The sequence below is a fragment of the Xiphophorus couchianus genome, chromosome 4 (genome assembly GCF_001444195.1).
Source record: "Xiphophorus couchianus chromosome 4, X_couchianus-1.0, whole genome shotgun sequence".
In the NCBI taxonomy this organism is placed as follows: domain Eukaryota; kingdom Metazoa; phylum Chordata; class Actinopteri; order Cyprinodontiformes; family Poeciliidae; genus Xiphophorus; species Xiphophorus couchianus.
Genome location: NC_040231.1, coordinates 3,170,087 through 3,190,217, shown reverse-complemented (window position 1 = coordinate 3,190,217; position 20,131 = coordinate 3,170,087). Strand labels below are relative to the sequence as shown.

The following is a 20,131-nucleotide window of genomic DNA, read 5'->3' as shown; positions in this document are numbered from 1 at the left end:
AAAGGTGTGAAGTTTGGGAAGGATTATGAGATCAGGTCAGTCATTATTTTCCCACTGCAGGTTGTTAAAAACTGCAGTTGTTTGTCAATAACATTTATTTATGTGGCAGCAAAGAAACAATATAAACAGCCATGGTTGAGAAACAATGAGACTAATTTAAAATAACGATTCAGAAGAATCTATTCCTGCAAAATATACAAATGAAAAAGAGCTTTTAACCAGGAAGTCACACTGAATGATATTCATGTTGACTTTTTTGTTTGAATTGCAAATCAGCCAAATGTTTAAACAAGCAGGTTTCCTGATTTACTTAAACGTGACTCACTGAGGGGCAGAGGGCGGATCAATGGGTTTCTTTCCAATCCTTCTCAGATTATTATTATTACTACATCAAAGTGTTATTATAACTGGCTCAATATTTAGTATTTCTTTGGAATAAAATCCCAATGAAAAATCTAAAGGTTTGCAGTAGAAACCAAAGCTTGGGTTGGCACTGTAAATATTTCAGAAGTGAATCGGTTCAACATCATCATATTTTTTGAAATCATGAGTCTGGTTTCAGCAGTGACCGTTTACCGTCTCTGTGCAGACCGATCCAGGTGGGAATCTCCCGGTCAAAGAAGATGTCGTCAAACTTGTTGCTGGAGAAACTGACCAGGTCGTAATAGTTTGACTTGCAGTACTCCGACGCTTCTGACCAAGTCTTTGCCTCGGGTTTAAAGACGTAACTCCCACTAGACCTCCGACAGGTGAAGAACAGACGGTTTTCACAGTCTCCGACGTAAACCCTGTAAAGACAACATCGACATTTACTGAATCATCAACGTTTGAGAAAACAAGATTAACAGAAGATTCTGGGAGTCGTGTTGCAATGTTCATCCCTCATTAAAAATATATTTGGAGGGCTTTGATTCTTTTGTGTACGTTTCAGAAGTCTTTGAATCTTTGGTGGCAGAAAAGTAGTTGTAATTTTATGTTTTTTAATACGTAGAACAGCTTAAACTGCGATTCAAGGTAAACTTGATTGATTCTCCCACAAAGCGACGCCGTTTCCACCTGGAGGAAATGCTCATCTGCTGATATTAGGAAGCCAGCGCTTCTAAAACCGGCTGTAAACGGCATAACAAAGGAGCACTGTTGTGATGACGGGTTAAAAGTGGAGTGTCAGAAAGAGCAGGAGCTTCTTAAAGAGACAGACACCCAATTTCAAGGCATAAAATTGTGAAGTCAAGTTACTTTTAAGTCATGTTTGATTTATTGTTACAATAAAGATCTAAGGGTTCAGGGTTGGCAACATAAATGTGTCCAGAGAAAGGAAGGTGGAAATTTAAAATGACTTACTACATAAAGGTGGTTTCACAAACAAAACTAACACTCAATGTAAAATTGAGCTGTGATAAACAAGCCTGAACCCAAGATGATATTTCTACCATCTTACCATTCTTCTCACAATGAAGAGGATGGTAATTAGTGAAAAATCTAGCAAAAAAAATTATGAAACATTTATTTAATGTAGAAGGCTTTAAGTTTACCCGACAATGTTGACTTGAATCGCTTTGAGTCTCTTACTTTTTGTCGTTGTATGTGATAAAAGCACAGTTTCCCACGGCGTTTTCCTTGTGGTCTTGCCAGTTGACATCGTGGGTTTGATAGTCAGACCAGACCCACTTGTTGTCTGACACAGTCGTCACTTTGTGCAGACCGATCCAGGAGTAATACCAAGTAAAGCTGATAGCGTTTACATCCGACAGTGAATAGAAGGTGGCCAGGTCAGTGAATTCACTGCAGGAAAAAAAAAATTAAATCATGGATTTGTAAGGAGACATTGCAGAAGACATTTTAACTTTTAAAATGTATGAGTGCATGAAAAAGTAAAATTATGTAGATATGTTTCTTTCTTGACTGAAAAATGATAGCAGATAGAGAAGCACAACACAGTTAAAGAATAGATGAAACAAAACAAAGTAAAAGCTTTTTTTTTTAAAGAGGTAAGAATGTAGTGCACCAGTGTTGCATAATTAAAGAGGTAGCTAAATCCAGAGGAGAAACAATTCAGAGCAAAAAAAAAAAAAACACCTTCTACAGTAATGGAAATAATGAGTAAACCTGCAGATTTAGAGCAATGTTCTCACAGGCAGTAAGTTTAGTAAGTAGGACATTCTAGACCTTTATTCAATCGGCATTTTATTTTATTTGTACCACATTCAGAATTTTACAGGCAACCATTTCAGTGATGAAGGAAATTCACTGCAGATTTCAGGAGGACTTTATTTTATAGCATTTTCACACCTGATAGTGTGATGTACGGAAGAAGATTAGGGCCACCGGAAAAAAAGAAAAAGAATTCTGAGATTAAAGTCAGAATTCTGAGATTAAAGTCAGAATTCTTTTTTTTTGTGTGTTTTTTTCGGTGGCCCTAATCCTCTTCCGTAAGTTGAGGACGGTTAAAAAAAAAAGAGAAAAGATAGTTGAGCGCATTCTTTCTCTTTTTTTATGGATAAAGTGGACTCGAAGTGGCTTTTTTTCCCCGAACAAAAGGTAAGAAATGTTTTACTTGTTTTGAATTTACACAGAAATATAAATCTGGAAAGTAATGCGTACTGATGGTGATGTACTGGTGAACTTTTCCTTAGTACTGAAGTCATGCTAAGCCAGCTAAACGTTAACTGAATGCTGGCCGATTTTACAGTTTGAAGGCTTTATCAGCTCCCAAAACAAACTAGTGTGGATGCTTCACTACTTAAACTTTACCTCGGCTATTTTTTTAATGGAGGGCACAACACACGGCAGCTGTTTATTCAGTCAAAATTAAAGGTGAGGACCGTTATAATAAAACGGCCATTTCTCCCTCCATGTCTGGAGCGCGTCCAGATGTGTGAGCTGCCATTACGATGACGTTCTTCCAGTTGAAAAATATAAATTGACCTGTTACTGTTTTTAACACTGAGTGATTTTTCTTTTAATTGCCAAGAGAATCATAGTTTTATCAACTGAAGTGTTTTTTTAGCCTGACAGCACAACGTCACGTTATGCTGCTTTATTTAGATCAGAGTCATTCTGGTTAATTACATACTGAAAGTAGGTTAAAGTAGGTAATTAACCTACTTTCATTGGCAGTAGGTTAATTACATACTGATGTAAAAACGCACGCACACACTGCTGTGTGTGCGTGCGTGGGGGTGGGTGTGGGCGTGGGCGCGTACATGAAATGTAGTCATGATCATAAGAGCTTTGTTTTATTAATTTTTACATTTCGTTGGAGGCCAGTGGTCCAGTGAAGCTCAGATGAGGAATGAATGTAGCAACACATCAGAACAGCCAGACCTCATCACCTTCAGCACTGGAGAAGGAAAACTCCCCACCTGAGCATCAGGACCCACAGCACCTTCACCTGTGGTTACTGACACATATAAGAAGACCCCTATGCAAGCTAACATGTGTGTGTGTGTGTGTGTGTGTTCTAACCACTCTTGAATACATTAAGGAGACTCAGAGGGATCACAGTTGAATGCTACAGTCTCTCCTGAGACAACGTGAAGGACCAGGCGCTGAGGTTCTGTTTTCCCTCTCTGGACCGGCACTGATGGTATTAAACCCGTTTCTACACATCTGGTTTCCACATGTTTATTGTCTGGACCTAATTTGGGGCAAATCTGCATGATGTCATGGTCAAATGTTAAAAGTTGTTTCTGGTTCTCAACAGTTTCAAACAGAAGTAAATAAATTGTTGTTTTGTGTACATATTTACTTGTCTTAGAAGTCTTGATTCCTAGATACAAGTTTACTTTAGTTTGCAGTTATGTCTTGGAAAATTATATGAGATTGACATGTGACCTCATATTCATCGTGAGAAGTGAATAATATGAAGAAACTGGACATTTTCATGGTAAATAAGGTGGTCCCATTATTTTATAATTGTATATATAATAATTATATATATTTATATCACATTTCCATATGTAGAAATGTGTGAATCGCATGTGAATCACAGGATTTTACCACGAAACGTTCCAAAATCACACAAAAACACATGCTTTCACATGTGATTCACATCTTTCACATGTAAACATTTGTGTGAACCACATGTAATCACATGTGACTTTCACATGTGATTTTCATGGGATTTTTTAAATAAGGGTCAGACACTGAATATTCACGATAATCTTAATTCTTAAGTCACAACTCAGTAAATATGAGAATATGCGTTCCTTTAGCTACTCCTCGTTTACACGTTGAGTAAATGCATCATCAGGAATCTTACCTCCTGCAGTAGCTTTGGGCACGCTCCCAGGTTAAAGGATATATAATGTGATTGTATGAAATGACCACCACAGATCCCAGGCCGTCTACAACACCGCTGCTGCCGAGGATGAGGAGGAGAATCAAAGGGTCACAGAGGCTGCTCTTCATCTTCAAACTCTGTTTTCAGAAACCTGCTTCGAATAAAGCAGGGAATTAATTCAGAGGCGAGTTTCTGATCAGACATGAACCAAATGCATTACTAGGGAACATGAAAAACTAAATATCGAAATGAACATAATTCAGTTCAAGACCTACAGAAAATCTTACCAACTGTTTTTGTCTAGTTTATAGCACAAATATCCTGTTAAATGCAACTTTTCAGCAAGACATAAGAGCTTGTTTTAAGTAAATAATTCCTTAATACTGATGAAAATGTTCTAGTTTCATTGGCAAATAAATGAACGTATAACATGGAAAATGTCTTGTTATAAGTGAAATAATCTACCAGTAGAACTAGAACTTTTTCCATCAACATTATGGATTTATTTACTTAAAAAAAGCTCATCTCTTGCTGAAAAGTTACTTTTGTCTTATTTCAAGTTTACAAATATATTTGCAGTAGAAACTAGACCAGAAGTATTTGGTAAGATTTTGGTTTTCTGCAGTGTGAACCCCATCAGATTCAAATTAAACTAATTAAAGTATGAATGTGTTTAAGCGGTGCCATTACCTGCCCTGATTCTTCCAGTTGAGGATCTAGCAGCTTCTTCCCGTCTCGTGTGTTATTTACGACACTCACTATAGAGATTTAAACGCAGCCATCACACCCACCTTAATCCTGCAGACCTAGAAAACATTTGACTTCTGGCAAATGAAGGATAGATTTACCTGCAGACCTAAACGACAAAACCATTTAGCCCTGAAGCTTTGGAGGAGCAGGCAAATGACCCAAAAGGTGTCTGTTTTCTGCAAAGCACCAATAACATGAGGTCGGTTCTTACTGAGGTTTACTTGAATCAAATTCAATGTTTCTGGCTTATAAATTCTGACCTTTAATAAAAAAATTAAAAATATGGGTTTATTTTATTTGTAAAGTTCATTTAAAAAGGAAAGTGTGACAAAATAGACTGCAGTGCATTTATAAACAAAGTAGTGACATCCTGAGCATCTGTTTAGATTTAGACAAAATTTAAATTTGAAGTTATAGACAATATGTTTTCCTTATTCATAGAAAAGTGTGTAAATCTCCCACCGTGTCACCTAAGAAATAAAATGCAACACATTCTAGTTATTTGGGACAGTAACGGTAAAACTGAAGCATTTTCAAGGAATGTTTCCAACCTTTTCCAGCAGCACACTGTGGAGATAAAAATACAACCAGAAAAAAAAGTTTCCATTCACAATATGATAATTATTACTGTTACTACTAATGTTATTGAAATATTTGACACACCCACCAATACACCTGACTGGTCTGAAAACAGAATGCTAATTTAATAAAAATTATCTATAAAAAAAATCTTCCCTCTTTTTCAATAATTGTTAAATTTCCACAATATGTTTTTTTCAAATTTAGGGTTTTAATCAAATGTTGGATTGCATTTTATAACAAAGTTTGCAGGTTGAATATCAAGAACTTTACATAGAAATCAAGCACTTTCCAAACCTTGAAAACCTCCATTTGAAATTCAAGCATCTATATGAACCCATTAGCACTCGGTGGAGCAAAGATTTCCTCCAGACGACTAAAGACCAAACATTAAAAGTAGAGTCAGATCGCCTCATCACAAATGTTTTATTCCCTTCAAACAGTTTGCATGTGAAACTGCTGCAGCTGCTGAATCAAGATTTCCTGCTTCAGCCTCCTGAGGGACGTCAGGTGGGTGACGATAAGATTCAAGGAGAAACTTCTCTGTAATCCCAACCTGCTGATTTATGTGGTACTACGCCGCCGATCAGGTAAATGCAGAAGGACTGAGCACACGTCCCAGAGGAACTCCAAAGCTCAGTTTGGTGAAGTCACAGTATAAAACGACAAACGTAGAAGTTGCATCTCAACTTTCAAAGGAGCAGATATGAAGTATTTTCTTCCATCTTTCTGGAAAACATGTCAGCAAGTCTTTGATCATTTTACCTCAACATCTGTAGATTTATTTAACTTGCAGTGAGATTGCTTAAAGCGCCGATAGATGATAGAGATGTAAGCAAAAAGTTGTTTTTACTTTGCATAAATAAAAAAAGACCACATTTAAAGACAACTCAACTGAATGATATGCATATTTTATTATGCATCATTTTAAGTGCATTGAAACCTGCAGGAATCACATTTTAAATAAACTCCATATTACATCTGAAATGCAAAAAGAAAAGCATTTACTTTAACCTTTTATCTCACAAATGACTTCTGCCAGGCTGGCTAGAAATTCAGAAAAAAGGAGATAAAATCAGATTTTTTTCTTAATTGAGATTTTTTTCAGAATGAGGACTTTGTGAGCTGACCTGGGTTGGACATGCTCCTCTCCAGCATCTTTAGGGTTTCGCCGGTCAGCGTGTGGAGCTCGTCCTGCAGCCGGCGGTGGCCGTCCAGCGTCAGGTGCCAGAAGCACGACTTCCTCTTCCCCTCTTTGCAGAGCTGGTTGCAGGTTTTACGGAAGCTGCTGCTGAAGCACAGGTTGTGGCGGATCGTGTTCTTCCAGCCGTCCGGAGCCGTCTGAAAGAAGGGGAAGTGTTCTCTGGAAGAGGAAACGAAGATGAACCACAATGCAAACCAGAAATGTTTTCCAGCACATTTCTAGACAGAGACTGACGCCCGATCAATTAGTGTAGATTCTCTCTTAAAAATCAATAGAAATGGCTTCATTTTTTCGCCCCCATTCTAGTGTCCATCCCCCTCTCCCAGTCTAAAAGATAAAAACTCCCATTCAAAAGAGCAGAACCTTCTCAATACAAAGTGTGGCAGTGGAAGACGGCTCATTTACTTTTAAAGGGAACCAGTGTGTCTGCATTCACCAGCTCTTTGGTTCTGACCTGGTGAAGTTGTAAATCTGCTGGACCTTGAGGCTCCCCGTCTGGCTGCTCTTCAGTGCCAGAGCAACCAGGACGCAGTAATTCACCGGCGGACGAGGCCAGCAGCCCGGCTTCAGGGACTTCAGGTCCTGAGAGACGGGAGGACAAAACCAAACAAGATCGATTTGGTGTCAACTTTACATTTACAGAATGACGTTAGAATCCCATTCATGTTCCTCAGGGTCTTCAGAAAATGGTGCTAGTCTGAAGTTTAACAGGTTAGTTCAGATTGATTGGCTCATGACGATTCTAAATTGATTTCTAAGTTTTTGTGAAAGTTTAAAATAAAAGCATAAATACAATGTGAAATTGTAAACAGAAAATGCCAATTCTGCAAAAAAAAAAACCAAACAAATTAATCTGAAATTTTCTAGAAATAGTCTGAAAATTAGAGTTCCAAAAGTCAAAAAATGTAAATTTTTTCAGCTTTCCAAGTTTTTTCTAGAACATTTCTGAGATTAATTTAAATTTTTTTTAATTATTGGCTAAAATTTACTCCAATAAGCCGTTGTAGAAAACACACCAGTAGCTAAAATTTCCACTTCTATCAGCAGCAGCGTTTCCATTACAAATATGCACAAAACTTTGCCAATATTCCACTAACGTCGAAAAACAATTTCACATTTGTGGAGTTTCCATTAAATAAGAAAAGCAATTAAAATCAGAGGTGAATAAGTTTGTCCACTCAAGTCAAAAAAAGCAAAACATGCTGAGGCATGATTCATCTTCGCGGTTTGTGCAGCGGCAACATCCAGTTGTTGATCATGTGACTCAGGTGATGGGAAAAAAATGAATAAATAAATAAAAAATTATTGCACCAAGAAAAGTTTTTCGAAACTGGCATGTTTATTTTTGAAATAGAAAATTTTCTGCCGTTCTTCCTCACCACGACTTTTGTGATCTTCCCCTTCCGTCTGGTCCGGACTGGTTTGCTGGAATCTTCTTGTATCTGAGAGTTAAAGATGAGAATAAACAAAGAAATCCACATTAAAACTAATTATCGTGACTCAAATGAACATTTAGGAGCCTTAACTACAAGAAACATTCAAATATAATCCTGCCATTTGTTTTTACAGCAAGCAGAATAGAGATGGTGTTGATGTGCAAGTCTCTGCTTTTATTTAATTAAAAACTAGCTTCTTAATGACACTTTAGTCTGAAATTGGTCTGACTTAGTGGAATAATTTATTTCACCAATTAATATGTTTCCGTTGCATGCACTCTGACAACGTATTGTTCCACTTAAATTTTATTCATGAGAGAAAATGCGGCTGGAAGCTGAAAATGAGAATGGATTTGATTTTCTGCTCCAATCAGGTAGGAAATAAAAGCTCATAAAGCTCCATCAATCACAGGAACAACCGTCAAAATTTAAACCAGACAGCTGCAGGTTTGTTCAAATATTTCACACTTGCCAGGAAAACCTTTGAGTGCTTTTGGACTTGGTTGATGCATCATTTTAGTGCAGAGCTATAATTTGCACAGTTCTTCTACTTATACTTTGTTTTTCTTTGCAGCCTGAAATTATTCTCTTTGCAGAAGATACAGAAAAAGCTGATGCTCCATATTTACCACACAAAAAAATGTTAATTTTGCAGATTGCTTAAGAAATTTGACTTTGTGACTCTCACAAGAAAAACAAAAAAAAAAAACACATGCAAGTATAAATTTCTGAAAATGTAAATCTCACCTGGGATTAAATCCCATCATGAATGAAGGACAAGAAAATGATAAACATTTACTGCATGTTAAAGGGTTTATTTTTGCCACTACAAAATGAAAATTTTAAGTATTTTTGTCTAGTTTTTAGTTCAAATATCTGAGTGAACTTGAAATTAGACCCATATAACTTACAGTTGGCTTTCCAGCAAGAAATATGAGCTTAATTTAAGGGAATCATTCCTTAAAATTTATGAAAATGTTCTAGTTATAAGTAAAATAATTACCTGTGGCACTAATATGTTTTTATCAGCATCAAGGAATTATTTATTTTAAACAAGCTCCTACATCTTGCTGAAAAGTTATAGTTTTTCTTATTGTAAGTATACTAAGATATTTCCACTAGTAGAGCAAAAATACTTAAAATGTTGTGTTTTTGCAGTGTAGTATATGTAAAAAAAATAAATTAAAATAAAAGGTTGCATGTTATTTAACTAGGTAATCTTCAGTTCTTCATGCATCTTTTGGATTTTTTTTTATTTTTCTACAAAACTAAACCCTTAATTTATGCATCTATGTGTTTGATAAATGCTAAAATCCACATGTGGTGCTTTGATTTCAGTTTTTTTATTTTTTTAAGTGATTCTCTCAAACAGTAATGTGAGAGTTTGTTACCGTGTGTTTCTCTGTGGAGGAAGCAGAAAGCATCAGCTCCTCCTGATGGGGGCAGGTTTGCGGATCGGATGTGGACGGGCCCTCCGCGTCCCCGGGCTCCAGCTGGAGCAGCTGGTCGGCATGACCCGGCTCAGGCTGGAGGTCAGCGTCCGTCTGCACATATCGGACCGGACAGGCGATGTTGGGATTCACCAACAGCCACAGGTTCGGTTTCACAAATGTGTCTGATGGAGAGAAAAAAAAAAAAAAGATCAACACGTTGCATTAAAAAAATCTGCAACTTTCATCAGAGGCAAAAGTGGGAAAAATGATAGAATGTCAAAACAAAACAAATATTTTATAGCTGCTGGTTCAGAACATGAATCTTCTGTTCTGAGCTTATTTTACTTCACAGATTCATAATGGACAGATTGAGGGAAGCTGGATAAAGTTTCTCTCTGTGTGAACTCACCTGATGTCTTATCGTACCAAATGAACTCATCCTTTCTTCTGCAGGCCCTTGCAGAGGGTCTCTGGGCCAAATATTGATCATTCACTTTGTCTTCTGTCAGAGTAGACAAACCTCACTGACACACATATGAATAAATGACATTTTACACACTAAGAAAAGACAAATCAAGCTCCAGATTCTCACTGAACTTCTCTCTGTGTTGCATAAACAATCAAATATTCATCTGCACTGTTTCCAGTCAGTGGTTGCATGGCAGCTGCAGTTTATTAAAACAATAATAAAAATGTTCACCGTTACAGTTTTGGTCAGTGGTTGTTGCCAGTTTGAGCTCTTTGTCCATGTCCCAGTCAGTCAGACCCACAGAGCAGTGCAGGCCACAGAACCGGCCTCTGGTTTTCAGCTGGAACGTCATGCTTGGACCTGCTTCACATGGTCCTTCCTCCCTGATGAGGAGGAGGAAAGTGAGGCCTGCAGGCTGTTGATTCAGCAGCTGGAGCAGAACCGCCTGATTGGACCCAATCAGGTCTAATAGAGAGCAGCCAGTCCAGAACAGACAGTACAACGTGAGGGTGGCTGTTTTATATAACGTTCATTTAATTTGTGATCTAGTTTGAGTGAAAAGCTTCTGGTTTGTGTGGTTTAGTTGTAGCAAAAGTCAAATAAAACTTTATTTTTCCATTGAGGAGAATTTAACAGCTTTTACTGAAACAAGATTTGAGTTGATTTGAATTTATTGACACATTTGAAGAAAAGTCCTTGAGTTCAAATACCAAATCATCTTGTTTAACTTTCCTGGTCTGAGCGAACAATTTCCAGAAATTTTTCATAAACATGTTTTTAAATTATTCAAGGATAAACTAAGTTGGGTCACGTAAAGTATCAAACAATATAACAGTCCAACATTTACCACATTCTTATCAACATAAATTGTAAAATTGTTAAGTTATAGTTCATTTCTTCAAGTTAAACTTCCAAGCTACATCTCTAGATCTACAGAGTTTTAAGTTTTGCTTTGGACTTTAGCAACATTTCCTCCTCTACGATGGAACATTAGAGCCGAAGCAGAAAGAAAAAAAGGAGCAAATTTCAAGCAAAAAAAGAAATCAGAAATTTGAGATTCATTTCAGAAATTTTTTAGGAAAAAAACAAAGACATTTCTGAGCTCCAAATGTTGGAAACTTGCAAGAAAAAAACCTGAAAAAAGTTGGAGATTAATCTAGAAAAGACTTGGAGATTTCTGAACTTGAAAAGTCAAAAATTATGAGATTAATCTGGGAAATTTCCCAGAAATAAAAAAGGAAAATTTGTGGAGATTGAAAAGTCAGAAAAAATCAGAAATTTTAACATTAATCAACTTTTGGTGCTTTATACAAAAAATTATTAAAAAAAAAATTCTGGAGTTGAATCTAAAAATTTCTGACTTTTTTTCTTGCACATTTTTGACTTTTGGAGCTCAGAAATTTGTTTTTTCTAAAACATTTCTCAGATTAATAGCATCTGAGTTTTTGGATAGAAATGTTTTTTGTTTATTTTTAATCTATAAGGGCCCTGATATCTAAACAGTTTAATATTTTTTTTTTCTCTGGAGGCTCAAAATAATTTTTAAATTAGATCTTTGGGTTTGAAAAAAGCTGAGTCCTAAGATGGCACAGTTAATGATGCACAGAGAAAACCTGGAAACAGAGCTATCGATTAATATCACTGCTTGGGAGGGAAATATTAAGAAAATCTATGTATTTAAATCAGAGCAAATGTTACTGAAAATACTTTGCTGGATTCATTTTTAATTGGTTGATGTAACGTGAATGAATAAAAAAGATCCGTTTCTTCAGACTGTTTATTACCGTCACATTAATAATACACATTTCACAACAACAGAAAAACATTAAGAAATCAAATTTTATACAGCATGAGAACAGAAAATCATACAATCATCTTTAAATATCTATATATCTTTTAAGGTTTTCCATTTAACCACAAGCATTCACTTTGTTCATGTACAGAAACGTGACAGCTCAGCTCTTATTTTAATATTTAACAATAATAATCAGATTCATTCGTTTTACTTGTCGTTTTGTTGGGAAAAGACAAACGACCGACATGCAGACGAAACACCAGAACAGAAATAAATACGAGCTCTGACGTACGGACAGAGCAGAGGAATGTTTTCTGCTGTGAGCTGGACAGGAACTCAGATTTCTGGGTTTTTATTTTAAGTAACGTAATAAGATGGGAGGTGAGAATCGCATCCTGTGATTATCTAAGCTGGAGGAAGAAAAATCAGAAGCTGATGCGTGCCAACTACATCCTGGTTTTAATAAGTTGCAAATCTGGTCTGGAGTTTATTTAAGCGGCTGAAGGACTGGGAGGACAACGAGCTCGGAAAGGTTTAGACAATCACACACACGTGTTTGAAAGTCAAATGGGTTCAAAACAGGAACAAAACGCCTCGGCTGATTTCTTCACACTGAACAACACTAAACCTCACCAAGCAATGGAACCTAGTTTCTGGAGCAAACATCTTATTACACATAAAATAAGAAAACCAACTCAAAAGTAACTTCTTTAACAAGATTTAAACACTTGTTTTAAGTCAATAATTCTTTAATATTGATGAAAAAATACTGTTCCATTGGCAGATTATTTATTTCACTGAAAACAAAACATTTTTCCCATCTAAAAGTTAATTAATCTGCCAGTGGAACTAAAACTTTTTCATCAATATTAAGGAATTATTTACTTAAAACAAGTCTCTATATCTTGTTAAAAAGTTACTTGTAAATTAGTTTTGTTTTATTTCAGTTGAACTAAGATAGTTACACTAGAAACTAGACTAAATTACTTGGTAAAAGTTAAGTTTTTTCAGTGCAGAGCAGAAAATGTACCACATAGAAAACCAACCTACATCTAGACGAACGTTTCGGAGCCAATTCTGGATCCAGGTTTTACCCTGAGACCAGATGAAATGACGGGAGGGCGGGCGATGGGAGGAAGGTGGAGCTGAGTGCTCAGAATATTGGGATGTAGTTGTCGATTTTGGCGCGGTGCCGCTGGGCGATGCACTCTGCGATCCACACGATGTTCCTGCACTCCTGCTCCTTCAGCTTGACGTAGGCGTAGAAGACGCTAAAGTGGAACTGGTTGAGGAAAGCCAGCTTGTTCAGCTTCACCTGCAGGAAACAAACAGCAAGGAAATGAAAACGTCCTGTAAAACGATATAGAAATGTATTATACTGCAACAGTAGGCTTTCCACGACAACAAACTTTGCTGGACGATAAATTGTCCCAGATGTTTTTGCTGTTTTGAGACTATTTTCAGGTATAATAATAATGTGTAATAATAAAAGTTTACTGTCTCAGAGATAAATAAACATTTAAATTTGACCTTCATTTTAAATGCACAAAATAAAACCCAATCAAAAAGAAAAGCCACACACAGCTGAAACCATGAATAACATGCATCATGCTGTCTCTGTAAAAATATGCTGATTATTCTGCAGAATGCTTAGTTTTACGGTTTATTCTGCATTTTGACACTGAGATAAAAACAGTTTTCCTCGGTTTTACATTAAATGTCAGATTTTGTAACAGATTTGGTTACAATTATTTTCAGACTTTTATTTTCTTTTACTTTGTAACACATGAGGAATCAAACGCCGTGTTGATGGCAGTTTGTGAGAATAATAAATGCATCTCCTCTGAATCCAGGTAAACATTGAGGTCTGGGCCATTTTCATTGTTTTTGTCCAGAATGAAGGGAAACAGAGAGTCTGTTTCACCCAGAGTTTCATCAGAAGGCATCATGAAGCAGTTTTGTTTCTTGTTTTTTTGTGTTCAACACTATAAAGAACTACCTGGACCAAAGCCCGTAAACATTTGGTCCTAAAGAATCGCAGGTCAATGTCCCAGCGACAGCAGAACAAATATTTCAGAGCTGTGATTGTATTCAAGACTGTAAATATTTTACATCTTCAAAACAAAAACACTGGAAACACAAACCATCAGAACCAGATGCTGAGACGATCCAGGCCATCAGGATTTGACTAGACTAAACTAAACGGGTCGAAGCTGTTTGAACCAGTTATCAGTGTGAAAGCTTCAAATGCAGTTGGAAAAACCTAAACCGGGATGCCAAGTTTAGGTTTTAAATACAATAAAATCAATCTAATGTTTAAGATTTAAAATTCTTTTAACAATTTCCCACAGAAAACTGCTGAGTGGCTCAAGTTTTCTTCTGTTTTATTAGAAAATTGTGTGCACTGCTGCTCAGCTGGCTGAAAGAAGGCTCTGTTTCTTTCTCCCTTACAACAGAGACATATTTTCATCTTAAAATGTGTCAGACCTCAAAAACCAGACAGTGGAGCAGCTATCACTCTTATTAAAGTGTCTGTCTGACACAAACTGATGATGTCACATAAAGTGAAGCTAAGAAACAGAAAAATAATGTTGATCTCAGAACAACAAAATATTGAGTTAAATAGAAATCGCTCTAAATAATATGACCTGTTTCCACCATTAGGATTCACTATGGAATCACTATTTATTCACTGGAAAATGTGACTGTTTCTGGCGTTTAAGCAACAGAAAGAAACAGGGACACATTTCTGTAATTAGTAGTAATTTTATTTATGACTACTTAGATTAAAATCTAGTGTTAAATCTACATTACTTCTGGATAAATTTGATTCCTATCATTCTGGATTCAGATCAAATGTTGCTATTTATGAGTAATATACCTGGCAGATTACTTCCTTGATTTATGAAAGAGCTGCGTATGATGGCGTGTTTACGAGCGAAAAGCTGTCCCGTTGCCTTTAATGACCTCCTCCTGGTGAAATGTGTCCCATGACTGTGACTCAGAGTGAAGAGAGGTTCTCGGACCGAGCCAGCTCCTGTTAAACGCAGGAATAATGTGTCAGAAAAAGTGACTCACCTCGTGCTCGAAGAAGCGGTCCTCCAGGGTTTTATCTCCTGGGTTGCTCCCAGCGCCTTCAAACAGCAGCTTGTATTCCTGGAAAGAGGAAAAAAATCAAAAACAGTCAGACAGAGATCTGAGCTTTTTTTACTGGGATATTCTGATAATCAAGGGATGAAAAGTAAAGCAGCGATTTGAGAAAATAAAATTAAAAACATTAAGAACTCCTTTAGATGTGTGGAAAAAAAACATTTTAAAAACTTGAATGTGGTGGAAACGTGTGGAGTGAGGCAGCGCCCCCTGGTGGAACTACTCTGTAATCTATTTATTGCCAATTATATTTTTTGTAATGATTTAAATGAACTGAATATATTCACATCTTATTCTTCGTTAGGTTATTTATTTTTCACAAAAAAAAAAAAAAATTAAATAAAAAAAGAGTAACCAGTTACATTTCCTTGAGTAACTTCTTTGAAGACATTTACTTTTAGGAGTATTTTTACTACGTTGCAGTTTAGGTCATTTTATTATAAAGTATTTCTATTCTTGTTTAAAATTTCTGGATTTTCTACCCACTGAATGAAAAACAAACATGTTTTAACCAAAATTCACCAAACACAAACACAAACCAGCTGTTTCTGTTAAAGTTTCAAAAGTTTTTTTATTGACAGAAACTGATTTAAAAAATATTTATTTTGCCTGATTGTTATTTTTTGTTATTTATATGAATTATTGTCATTTTGGTCCTTTAAATACCAAAATTTCCACTTAACTTCACATTTTGGTGCATCTGATGATATAATTCTTAAATATTAACTGATTGATAATTTGATCAGTTACTTGAGTAAACGTTTTTACCAAATACTTTTTTTTTGTCTTACTTGAGTAATTTCTTAGATGGTTACTTTTTACTTTTCCTTGAGTGACAGCAGGTTGAAGTAGTGCTACCATTTCTGGGTCTCTGCCTTCCTCACCAGTCAGACTTTGAGTTTTAACTAGAAAACCAGAGTTGATTTTGCTTTGATAAGGAAAATAAGACCTACTGGGTGAATCTCATTATGACTTTAACAAACAGATGATGACGTATTGAAGGTTTCTGGACTTACAGGATAATAATCAGCGACCGCCTTGACCTGCTCGTAGTCGTCGGCTCTGGCCAGCTGCGCCAGGCCTTCTGGGTAAAGCTTGCCGCAGTGCGGGAAGAGCTTGGCTCGGTCCTCTTTGGACAACTCTGTGCCGAAGGAGTTGATGGTGATGATAAAAGCTCGTCTGTCAGCCTCAAACTGCAGCAGAAACGGGAACAAAAAACAAAAGTGAAACCAAACACTGTACTTTCTATCACTAGTGGCAAAACGACACATATCTGGATGCTGGATTACTCTGTGAAGTAAACACTGACCTCCAGAATCGGACACATGGTGTCTGCGGTCGTTCCTCCCAGATTAGAGCAGAACTTGTAGAAAGCCTCCAGATAAGCCTGAAAACACACAAACATCTTTTAGGAACTAAATAAACAGAAATAAACACAGGAATTATATTTTGTTTATTCACACTCAGCTAAAGTTTTCAGTGCATGATAAATAAAGCATCAGTGTAACAAGAGGATTTACCTTGTAGAGAGTGTTACGGATGATTTCAATGTTCATTTCATCCAAATCCTGCTCAGATATACAATCCTGGAAAAAGGCAGCTGGACAAAAACACAACAACATCCATCAACATGAGACTCGTCTGTGTTCCTGCCTCCAGTCCGGGGCTAACGCCGCCTCACGTACCCAGCGGCGTGTCCACCAGGATGGCGTTGTAGAGCTCGGCGGGGGTCTGGGCGATGTTGACCGCCTCCATCTGCTCGAAGCTGCCCAGCGGGTGACACTTTGGGACGAGCTCAGAGATGGCCCTCTGGTGCAGCGTGCCGGTGATCAGCAGGATCACGTTATCAATCATGTAGCTGTACCTGCACAGCACCAGAAATGTGGCTTTAATCAAACGATTAATCAGATTAATCGTTTACTGAAATCATTGTCAAGTAAACTAGTAATCAATTAATTGTTAACTGGAGCTTAGATGCACAAAAACTAATTTGCTGACAGAATAACACTCAGAGCAGTAATTAAGTCAAAGCTGCATATAAATATGTACATTTTGCATTTAAGATAAAAATTCTGTTGTCTGTATCAAATTATTAATTGGTAATTTTAGAAAACCCCAACAGATCAGAACTACATTGTATTGATGTTAAGTCAAGCAGAAAGTACTTTAATTTTTCACATGTTGATGCAAAAAGATGCATCATTTGATGCAAATCATGACACGTTCAGGCAATAAAATGTTTATCTTCATATTTAAAAAATAATTGTTTGTTTGCATCTTTTAATGTATTTCTAACATTGTATGAAAAAGCTTCAGGGAAAAATCTGCAGAATGTACCAAATTTCTATCTAATTAATCATTCTAATTATCAATAATTAGCGATTATTGGGATTTTAAAACACATTTTTTAAATGTGATAGAGCATTTAGATCATCTATCTTAAAAAGAACTGTAATTTAAATTAAATTTATGATTAAATTTAATTTAAATTAACAACACTTAATTTCCCTTTGGGATTAATAAAGTCATTTTGAATTTGAAAATGCATTATAATGTGAGACAGGAAACAGTGAGAGGTTTTGTTAGAACAGATTCAATATGGCGGATTTCCACTTACGTGATGAAATCCATAAAACTGGCCAGAGGTTCGTACGACTGGTTCCTCATGTGGCGAAACTCCACCACCATCTTCTCCTTCAGCTTGTCGTCGATGACCGACACGGTGAGCGGAGACGCCTCGTTAGCGAGGAAGCTGCCGTAGTCGGTGCTCTGCAGATGGAGCTTCAGGTCTGCAGCGAGAACAAAGACAGAATAATGAGATTTACATGTAATGGGAGGGACGAGAATGTGCTTACATGAAAACATTTAGATAATTAATAAGGTGATGTTAATAAAAATCTATTCAGAGCAAAAGAAAGTCTGACTTCAGGAAAATCTCAAGTACTTTTCAAGCTTCTCTACTTGTAAAATTGATGTGAAACAAAATTATATTGTTAGAGATTTTTCAAAATGTGACTTATCTATATTAATCCTACATTCCTGTACAATACTGAAGTTTTTGTCATATTTTATTGTATTTTCCATTTTATGGAGTTCTATCAACACATTTTATTATGAATTTTACCCTTCTGCTGGAAATACAGAGATTCTTAAGTAAAAGGCTTTATTTGCTTGAAAATAAATGTTTTTATGCTTTTGACAACCAAAAATCATATATGAAACTGGTTGCAGTTTGAAAATAAAACACAGACTTGAAAAGAGAGAAAAAAATCTTCCAAAATAAAATAAACAACAATAAAAATTAAATCCAGTAAGTGTTGAGATGAATCAAATTTCAAGGTTTCTCGTGGTAAGCACAATAAGAAACACAAGGATGCAAAAACAATCAGCAATGGGTAAAAAACAGTTGTACTTATTTTAAAAAATAAAGAGGAAATACCAAACATATTAAAAATATTTAGCTTGACCTCATTTTGAAATTTGCTACCAACAAATTGGGGGGCCAGGGGAATCCTTCCTGGATTAAGAAACATATTTATGACTTTTCATGATTAGTATTTTGCAAAATTTGCAATTTCAGAGCTTTGCTTTAGCAGTGAAAAAGTGCATAATGCATCCACAATCTTACTTTTAATTCATACCGACATAACTGCATAAAATCTCAAGTACTTTTCAAGCTTCTCTACTTGTAAAATTAGAGAAGCTTCCTCATCATTTAATTCATATACTGTATAATTCAATTAGTAGATCTACTCTGGTTAGGAATAAAAACGAAGAAATAATTTTGGAAATTGTAATATTGTAAATAAGAGCTGAATATCTGAACGTAAGCTTTAACAGGGATTTATTTATAATCTGAACAGAAACACAGTCATGGCAGTGGAGAAAGAAGCTGCTTCACTTCCTCTAAAAAGCCCAATAATCTCGGGAACAATTTCCTACATTTACTGACTAGCCAGCTAACATAGACATGCTAACTAGCATCGACGAACGGGAAGTTCCTCAATCGTTTAATATTTTCAGTCCACATTATTATTATTATTTGATGCTTATCGACTATTATAAGTAACAATTGGGTTCTGCATGTTGCATGTCTGCAGTTAAAAGCCTTAATTTCCTCACAGAGAGCTGATGTTAGCTTTTAGCCGTTAGCTTCGGTCTCCTTTATCTCACCTTCCAGAGTCTCGCATTGAACCAGGTTTAAGTAATCGCCCTGAGACAGTATTCCAGCTTTGAAGCCCCTGACCAGGCCCTCCAGGTAGCCGTTATCGACGTTAAAATACAGCTCGGAGAAAGGCATCCTGGCCGACCGTCAGACCGTCACTGCCGCTGGGGAACCGTCAGTCCTGCTAAGAGTTAGCATCAGCTGACTGAGCCACGTGACCGTCATCTGATCCGTCACCTGCTCGTGCGTAACTTGGAGTAAAGAGGCAGTGACGCAGATCGACCAGTAGGTGGCAATAATGTCCTCACTGCTCGCTGCCATGTTTTCGAGTAGCATGTGCTGGCCAAATAAACAGTATTTAGTTTAGTTTATTGTTTATTTTGAACATGATTGGAAAATTAAAGTGTAAATAAAACAGAGAATAATCATAAAAACATATAATCAATAGAGATTTTAAACTATTCACAGAATTTGTTAAAACCTACTTAGTATCTCAAAATCAAAATTGCCTCAGTCTCATGTTGATGATCCTCCGGAAGCCATTAACCATTTTTTTAGACACTCAACAGCAGTCTTTAACTTATGTCATAATAAAGGAATCATGAAGTTACATACTGCATTATGTACAGTACAGACCAAAAGTTTGGACACGCCTTCTCATTGAATTCAATGAGAAAGTGTGTCCAAACCTTTGGTCTGTACTGTATATGCATTCGGTACAGAAGATGCAAATATATGATGTATGAATAGTCAGACCCTAGATAACGATAATGGGGCTATAATGCTGAAACTTATTGAAACAAAGCAGATTGGTGTATTCATTATCTAATAATTAATAAATGTAAAAAATCACAAGGAAGTGGCAATG

At 36.4% G+C, this 20,131-nt stretch overlaps 2 protein-coding genes across 3 annotated transcripts; both read right to left on the bottom strand.

The window, feature by feature from the left end:
* Nucleotides 1–5,886: 5,886 nt before the first annotated feature.
* On the bottom strand, nucleotides 5,887–10,626 carry foxr1 (forkhead box R1). Of its 2 annotated transcripts, none has more exons than XM_028013846.1 (7): nucleotides 10,385–10,626; nucleotides 10,094–10,186; nucleotides 9,643–9,866; nucleotides 8,195–8,257; nucleotides 7,270–7,397; nucleotides 6,742–6,974; nucleotides 5,887–6,592 (listed from the first exon to the last, which is right to left on the bottom strand). In XM_028013846.1, exons 1-7 carry the CDS (start codon nucleotides 10,503–10,505, stop codon nucleotides 6,564–6,566), a joined length of 891 nt encoding a protein of 296 aa, XP_027869647.1. In that variant the 5' UTR covers nucleotides 10,506–10,626; the 3' UTR covers nucleotides 5,887–6,563. The 2 variants fall into 2 exon arrangements, with proteins under 2 accessions (XP_027869647.1, XP_027869646.1); XM_028013845.1 differs by having other exon boundaries at nucleotides 6,507–6,658; nucleotides 10,385–10,625.
* Nucleotides 10,627–12,878: 2,252 nt separating this feature from the next.
* Nucleotides 12,879–19,479, bottom strand: atp6v0d1 (ATPase H+ transporting V0 subunit d1). The gene is made up of 8 exons (XM_028014266.1): nucleotides 19,272–19,479; nucleotides 17,716–17,887; nucleotides 16,784–16,962; nucleotides 16,619–16,698; nucleotides 16,408–16,485; nucleotides 16,115–16,291; nucleotides 15,027–15,104; nucleotides 12,879–13,263 (listed from the first exon to the last, which is right to left on the bottom strand). Exons 1-8 carry the CDS (start codon nucleotides 19,396–19,398, stop codon nucleotides 13,102–13,104), a joined length of 1,053 nt encoding a protein of 350 aa, XP_027870067.1. The 5' UTR covers nucleotides 19,399–19,479; the 3' UTR covers nucleotides 12,879–13,101.
* Nucleotides 19,480–20,131: the final 652 nt, after the last annotated feature.